Here is an 8,643-nt window from a genome sequence, read left to right as displayed (position 1 = left end):
AACAGCCAAATTGACACATATCTCCTGCCAAGCCCCATCTCATGTAAAAATTGTACTTAAGGGGGCCTTACCTGAGGAGGTGAGATACCTGACCAAAAAGAGCCTTTTAAAAGCTGATATGCTTTTGCAGCCTTGTCCCCTTTACAACATCAGGGGTTCTGAAACAGGATTTTCTATGAAGTGGACCAGTAATGCTGATTCTTTGGAGTAAATGTTAACAAAGTGTAGTAAATAGGGTTTGATTAATTCAGTCTTGGAGCCACAGTACTGTACTCTATTTTTTTGGGGTCTTCTGTTTTAACCTTCTACCTGCTTTCCTCTCTCTTTATTCCTAATAGTTTCTTAATTTGGCTGCTTAAACATCGTTTGCCAGCCTCAGGGTTTTAGAATCTCCATGCGCATAGACCAGTGATGGCGAACCTATGACATGCGTGTCAGACGTGACACGCAGAGCCCTCACTGCTGGCACGCACCCCATTGGCCCATTCACGCTGTTGTTGTTGGTTTTCCCCCACCCACCCCCATTTGTTCTCCCGCTCCTACAGCCTGTCTCTGCTACAGCTTGTCTCAGCTGTTAAAACTCAGATTGGTTTTTAACCCTTTCTGTGCTGGTTTTTTGGCGCTTTGGCGGACTATGTCGGTGCTGCGTGTTAGTTCCAGCGAAGGTATTATTCGTCATTTATTTCTGTTCTCTTTCCCCCCAGAAAAGCGCAACAGCTTTGGGGCACCCCCCCCCAAAGCGAAGCAACTTTTGCACACACACACCAAAAAACCCTCCAAAACTTTGGTCAGCAGCTCCCCCCAAAAAGCTCAACAACTCTGGACACTTTGTGATAAATAACAGGTTTTTGGTTTGGTTAAATAATTAGTTTTTGCTTTATTAAATAGTTATATATTACAATTATACATTTTTGTTATTTAAGCTATAAATATCGCAAAATTATGGTTTTTTTCTCGAAGTGACACACCACCCGAGTTATGCTCGGTTTTTTGGCGAATTTTGACACACCAAGCTCAAAATGTTGCCCATCACTGGCATAGACCCTTGGTATTCAGTCTATTGGAAGTTTAGGACTGAAGTTGTAAGTGCCCAGCACACTCTTCTCTGGTGTGTATGTTTAAGAGAGAATGGGCTGATGCTACATTCTGAGTAAATCACAAAGTTGTAGGTTGAACAAAGTAGTGCTGGGGCACTGGCTCAGAACCTTTTTAAAAGCAGTTGCTTTTGTGTACCATAGGTTCCCTCCCCTCTGGGGCTGGAGCGGTGGTGGCAGCAAATACCGAAGAGTAAGATCCACTGGTAAACTTGCATGGTTAGTGTGTTGCAGCTGGGCAACTAAGGGGGTCAATGAAAGCTCACACCCGCCTTGACACATGGATAAAATCAGATAAGCTCACACTAGTACACAAAAATGACTATGATGCATATTAGGGTGGTCCAATAAAACCTTTATAAAATTTCATACACCAACCAACAATGGGTTCCACAGCAGCCTAGAACTGGATAACCTGGCCCTGTAAGGGGAAACAAAAATACTGAGTATACAGCCAACAGCAACTGAAAGCATTTTTAATTTTGTAGATTCCCCGCCACCCCCCCCCATTTGCAAAAGAGGCTTGCCACTTGCTATCAGCTGACCAGGACCACTCCCAAAGACTATAGATATACCTAGTAAATGATTTCAAACCTGTATGATTGTGGGTCCCATATAAGGCACCCTGTAAAGTAGTTTTTCATACTACAGTATTTGAATCCACTGCACTCCTAAAAAAATTAAGGACCCTGAGGGAAGCCCTAACAAAAGATAGGTGCATGAGAAAGGTGTACATATCCTGATTTGTTTTCACTTATCTATTCCTCCAACTCTTTTCTGTCATCACACTATATCAAACCCACTTTTACAATCAATCTAATGGTCCAAAGGACAGCAATTATCTCCCATTGTCACAATAAACACCCACAATTAGCAAGACAGGCAGCATCACTTTGGACACTAAAGGAAGGGGCCACCATTGCACAGAACATGACATAGCAAAGGATTGTACCTTTCTCTTCTTGTCTCCTCCCAACTCAAAGTGCTTGCACCTCTTAATGGCCAGCATCCTCTTTGACCTGCAATTGGAGTCCACACATTCCAGTCTCAGCACGATCTTCTTTGTGGTCTTTGCCTGAAATAGAAAATAAAGTCTATTCAGGCCCTGACAAAGGCCTATCTCAACATGTGTTCTTTACCTTCCCTACACCTACTTACAAGGCAAGGCAGAAAGGGAAGCAGAAAAGTGAAAAGGTGAGGCAATCAAGTCAGATTAGTATTCCGTGAAAATCAAAAGTGACCACAATTAAGCTGGAAGCATTTTTCCGCCGTTTACGCCTGAAGGAGTATTTTCATCACAAACAAGAACAAGACAAAGTAGAACAAACAACATCCCCACAACACAACACCTCTCAACTTACTGGGGAACAACCATCACCCTCCAAACGCATTAATGAACAGAACATTGACCACCAACTACCACCGAAAAGATGTTACACAAAAAGGGATTCCACGTGGACCCCTCCTGATGGACGCAATACCACACTAGATCTGTACATCGACTGCTTCCGCCACAGAATCCAAACGGATGTGACCAGAAAACAGCATCACTTACAACAAAATCTAAACCATGCTGAAAGGAGAGCCATAGAAAATCTCAGGAACAACCCAGACATTATAATTAAAGAGGCGGACAAGGGTGGAGCTGTCGTCATCATGAACAAAAGTGATTACATCCAAGAGGCCCACAGACAACTTTCCAATACCGCCTTTTACATGAAATTGGACTCAGACCCCACACAAGCATACAAAAAAGAACTGAACAAGATTGTCAAGGAGCTACCCCTACACATCCAAGAACAGATCCTCACAAACACACCAGCGGAACCTCGACCAGGAACTTTCTATCTTCTACCTAAAATACACAAACCAGGAAATCCAGGACGCCCCATCATCTCAGGTATTGGCACCATTACAGTGGGTGTTTCCGGCTATATGGACTCTGTTCTGAAACCATATGCTATCAGTGCTCCCAGCTACGTACGTGACACCACAGATTTTCTGAGGAAAATACAATCTTTGAACAATCTTCCTAACAATACTATACTAGCCACTATGGATGTGGAATCTCTATACACCAACATCCCACACAATGATGGTTTACAAGCCATAAGGAACACCATTTCAGATAAAACCACAGCGGACTTTGCTACCAAACTCTGCCACTTTGTCCTTACCCACAAGCACTTCAAATTTGGTGATGACCTGTTCCTCCAGATCAGCGGCACAGCCATGGGCACCCGCATGGCCCCACAGTATGCCAACATCTTCATGGCAGATTTAGAACATCGTTTCCTAGACTCCTACCCACTCAAACCTCTCTTGTACCTACGATACATTGACGATATTTTTATTATCTGGACACATGGACAACAGACCATGGAAACCTTCCACCAGACATTCAATGACTTTCACCCCACCATCAACCTAACAATGAACCAATCTATGCAAGAAATACATTTTTTGGACACTACTATAAAAATACAGGATGGACGTATAGACACCACCTTATACAGAAAACCAACTGACCGACAAACATATCTACATGCTTCTAGCTACCATACCAAACAATCCATCGTATACAGCCAGGCCCTACGTTACAACCGCATCTACAGACAGAGAATCTCACCTAAGAGATCTACAGCAAACCTTTTTAGAACTAAAATATCCACCTGATGAAGTTAAACAACAGATCAACAGAGCCAGACTGATACCTAGAGAGAACCTGCTACAAGACAGACCCAAAAAAGAAAATAACAGAACACCACTAGTCATCACATACAGCTCCCAAGTTAAAACAGTACAATGCATCATCAGAGATCTACAGCCTCTCCTGGACAATGACAGCTCCCTTTCTCAAGCTCTGGGAGGAAGACCTTTCATTGCCTACAGACAGCCACCCAATCTTAAACAACTCCTCACCCATAATAATACAACCACCAGACTTAACATGGACACTGGTACCAGAGCCTGCAATAAACCCAGATGCCAACTTTGCTGCCACATACACCCAGACAACATCATTACTGGCCCCAACAACATCCAACATACCATCTCAGGACTATTTAATTGCTCATCTTCTAACATTGTGTATGCCATCAAATGCCAACAGTGCCCTTCAGCTCTCTATATTGGACAAACAGGCCAAACCCTACGCCAAAGGATAAATGGCCATAAATCTGACATCAGGAACCATAAGACAGAGAAACCAGTAGGAGAACACTTCAAACTCCCAGGACATTCTATACAAGATCTCAAAGCAGCTGTTTTATTACAGAGAAATTTCAGGAACAGACTGGAAAGAGAAGTTGCTGACTAATTGCAGTCATCAGCAGTCGTTAACAGCCATCTCAGGTTTACCACTCCCATCAGGCCATCACCCATTCCCACCCACCCCCGCCACCCTCTGTATATATATAAGGGTCTGACACTTCTGTTTCAAGTGTATCTGAAGAAGTGTGCATGCACACGAAAGCTCATACCAAAATAAAAACTTAGTTGGTCTTTAAGGTGCTACTGAAGGAATTTTTTTCTATTTTGCTTTGACTCAGACCAACACGGCTACCTACCTGTAACCACAATTAAGCTGTCTGAGATCCCAAAAAGCAAGATCCAGTCCCAGAAATCATGATTTTCCATTTTCAGTCATTCATTCATTCATTCATATTAATTCCTGAAATAAACCCGCAACAGGAATCCTCCAGGTCCACACCAGCATACTTAGCTTCAAGTTGCACCCTACAAGTTTCCATAACCTTCCAGTCAGGCTCACCTTTTTGCGGAAAATGGGCTTTGTTTGGCCACCATAGCCACTCTGCTTGCGATCATATCGCCGCTTTCCTAATGGGAAGAAATTAAATCCTTCAGATAACAGTGAAGTCTACTTGAAACTCAACCCCCCTAAACACTACAAGGACACAGGAACAACTAACTTCACCATGAGGTAGGTTGGCTATCTGTTACTACAACATGCAATTGTTTCCTCCTGCCACACATTCTCGGAACAGCTTACCTTGCCTATTTTTCTCCCCTATGGTTTTCAGGTTTCACAAACCAGGTGGTGTTTAACTACTTTACTATGATAGTGTTGTGTGATGAGGTATATACAGGGAGAATCTTTATTTTTAAATGTTAAGAGAATCTCTGTATTCCCTTATCCCCACCCCCACATTTTGTATGGGTTGTGCACACAAAGGCCAACACTGCAAGGTAAAAGCAAAATCCACTTAATAAAGTAGAACACTTCATGTATTCACAACATGAGCTGATTCCATATTTCCCACATGGCACAATGCTCTGTACTCCTCCTGCATTTCCTTAAATTAATGAAAGATATGCTCAAATAATGTTTTACAGATGGCAATCCAAGTTTTTTTTTTAAAATGTACCATTTCTACAATACTGCAGGCATGCTCTTTGTGATTCCAAGAAATCAGGAGTAAAATGTATAGTTCTGCAACTTACCCTGAGCATACAAAGAGTCCTTGCCCTTCTTGTACTGGGTTACTTTGTGGGGCTGGTGCTTCCCACACTTCTTGCAGTAAGTCCTCCGGGTTTTGGGGACGTTCACCTGGCAAAGAAGAGCAAGTTTTACAGCAGTAAGTCTTTCTCCTTAGCTTTGCATGCAACCATGTGATTATATCCTGATAACTAGCTTACCATGTGGTCAGGCAGAGTAAGATGTCCCTTAACCTAGCATACAAGGGGGCCAAGGTTCAATTCTAGGGCATCCCCAGTTGAAAAGGATTTAAAGCAGCAGGAAAACACTTCTCTAAGACCTTGGGCAGGCTAATGGAATATAGTTCACAGCAGTGTTCTTTTCAAGTCCTAAGATTGTCCAAAATATAATAGCTTGAGAATACACCACTATTGTCCCTTGTTTTGTAGGTTCACAAACTCAGACTAGGGGTCAGATCATTGAAGCATAAAAAAATGAGAGATGTTTAATAGCTTTATGAAAGCCACTACCTTTCAAACCTCAGCAACTCAGGAGAATAACAAGGTACATAAAATGCTTTGAAGAGGTGCCTGATCAAGTCTAACTATATTTCGCCATTGCACTAGTTCACACAATAATTCTGCATACATGCAGAAAGTTTATACGTGCAGGTCACACACTGTCAAATCATGCTCATTTTCTGCCCAAGTGTTTAATAATTGCAGAGCATTTTCCAGCAAAGAACAGTCACCATCTGTAAACACCTGCAGAAGATCAAGCATCCACTGAAGTTTAACATAGGCTGCTTTATGAAATTCTGGCCTCAGTAGGTTACAAGACTGCCAAAAATCTCTGTTCACCCAGAAACTGTGTGAGCGCATGTGAGATAATACTCAATTAAAATCATGTCAGCTTGCAACATATGAGTATCAAGCAGAATAAAACTAAGGACCACACTGAGAGCAAGAATGCAAGTCCTCCTGGATCAGACCAAAAGCCTATCTAATCCTGAATTCTTTTCCACCAGTGGTACATATATCCCCACCCAATTACTGAGGTATTCACTTAAGTCATTGTTAGTGGTCCTCCATGGCTCGGATACACAGCTAACATCCACCAGGAGCCACGCGTTCAGTACAGTGGGCCCAATTTTAAGCAACTACCCTCATTGTTTAACTTCCAGAAGCCACAGAAGCCACTCTTTAATAAAAAAAAATCCCCGCAGATATTTTTACTGAATTGGTTGTTCAGGTCTACAAGACGGAATTACAAATAATCAAATCCCCGCCAGCACGAGAAGGCTGGGTTGGAAACCTTTCCACCGAGGAGCTAGTTTTCCATACGCAGAAATGTCAGGGCCCTCCGCCAACAACCCCGCCACATGAACCACAGCGCAGCCTACAATAGCCTAAGAGCGACTTGCACTACCGTCAGGGTCCGGCTCACTTAACAGGCACAATCAGGGACTACCCTTCCCCTCCATGCCCATTCTTGCCTTGTCAACCTCGGGCCTTTTCCACCCCCCTTCTCTCCATAACCCGGCGATTCCCCCAACCAAATCCCCCCAGCCCTGTCGGCCGTCTGCCGCCGCTTCTCTCGGACCCACGCCCGAACCGCTGCCCTTAGCCTCCCGAAGCGGATGGCTTTGGATCCGAGCATCTCACCATCTCGCCAGCGTCAACGTCGCCTGGACAGAGAGAAAAAGAACCTCTTCCCGGAAGCGGAAGTCAAAGATACGCGAGAGCAGAAAAAGAAAGGGAAGCCAGAAGGCCAGAGCGTCATTCGCAGGCTCATCATAGAGTCGTGTCCGCCACCTTCAGGAAAGGAGAGGGAATCGCGGGCACATGTGCTTACTTGAGAGTCCCATGGACTGCAAGAAGATCAAACCTATCCATTCTGAAGGAAATCAGCCCAGAGTGCTCACTGGAAGGACAGATCGTGAAGCTGAGGCTCCAATACTTTGGCCACCTCATGAGAAGAGAAGACGCCCTGGGAATGACCCTGATGTTGGGAAAGATTGAGGGCACTAGGAGAAGGGGACGACAGAGGACGAGATGGTTGGACAGTGTTCTCGAAGCTACGAACATGAGTTTGACCAAACTGCGGGAGGCAGTGGAAGACAGGAGTGCCTGGCGTGCTATGGTCCATAGGGTCACGAGGAGTCGGACACGACTAAACGACTAAACAACAAGTGCTTACATGGCTTGTTCGCGTTGCACGCTTACTTGAGAGTAACGAAGCCCCATTGCACTCGGCGGGACTTACTTTAACTTGGGTTAAGGTCGTGATGCCAACCTAGCAGTTCGAAAGCACGTCAAAATGCAAGTAGATAAATAGGAACCGCTACAGCGGGAAGGTAAACAGCGTTTCCATGTGCTGCTCTGGTTTGCCAGAAGCGGCTTTGTCATGCTGGCCACATGACCTGGAAGTTGTACGCCAGCTCCCTCGGCCAATAATGCGAGATGAGCGCGCAACCCCAGAGTCGGTCACAACTGGACCTAATGGTCAGGGGTCCCTTTACCTTTACCTTTAAGGTCGTGATGCATGAATTGGTATAAGAAGGAGATTTTTTTCCAAGTGCATCTTTTCCCAATTGGGACGTTGCAGTGATTGCGACGGAATAAGGAGCATAGCTGCCAAGTTTTCCCTTTTCTCGCGAGGAAGCCTATTCAGCATAAGGGAAAATCCCTTTAAAAAAGGGATAACTTGGCAGCTATGATAAGGAGCAGCTGGCATAATATTTCCTTTTTATGCAGCTCATAGACATATGGCAATGATTCAGGGGTTCTACTGAAATGATCATAGTAATCGTAGCCATCATCACAAAATAGTAATAATAATAGTAAATGTTACAAGTAGACAAAGTCACAAAAAAAGGTTGTGTGGTGTGTTTTATTTAACCATTTTATCAGGAAGAGAGTTGCTCACATAGTGCATTACTTAGAAAGAGGAAGCTTTTGTGGCTGTGCAAACTCTGGAGATTCTCCCTATGCTTGCTTATTATGTCCAACGGGCCTCACACTGGTGAGGGCTGCCTCTTGCTCTGACCTTCCCTATACACACACACCCAATACTTTATTTAGCTTTCCACTGAGAAATGCACTCCTCTCT

General features: G+C 44.0%; 1 protein-coding gene across 1 annotated transcript; it reads right to left on the bottom strand.

The window, feature by feature from the left end:
- Window positions 1-1,428: 1,428 nt before the first annotated feature.
- On the bottom strand, window positions 1,429-7,222 carry RPL36A (ribosomal protein L36a). The gene is made up of 5 exons (XM_035123354.3): window positions 7,197-7,222; window positions 5,559-5,664; window positions 4,867-4,934; window positions 2,047-2,169; window positions 1,429-1,515 (listed from the first exon to the last, which is right to left on the bottom strand). Exons 1-5 carry the CDS (start codon window positions 7,197-7,199, stop codon window positions 1,495-1,497), a joined length of 321 nt encoding a protein of 106 aa, XP_034979245.1. The 5' UTR covers window positions 7,200-7,222; the 3' UTR covers window positions 1,429-1,494.
- Window positions 7,223-8,643: the final 1,421 nt, after the last annotated feature.

This window comes from Zootoca vivipara, chromosome Z2, assembly GCF_965207765.1.
Source record: "Zootoca vivipara chromosome Z2, rZooViv2.hap1.1, whole genome shotgun sequence".
NCBI lineage: Eukaryota > Metazoa > Chordata > Lepidosauria > Squamata > Lacertidae > Zootoca > Zootoca vivipara.
This window is presented reverse-complemented; position numbering and strand designations above follow the sequence as displayed.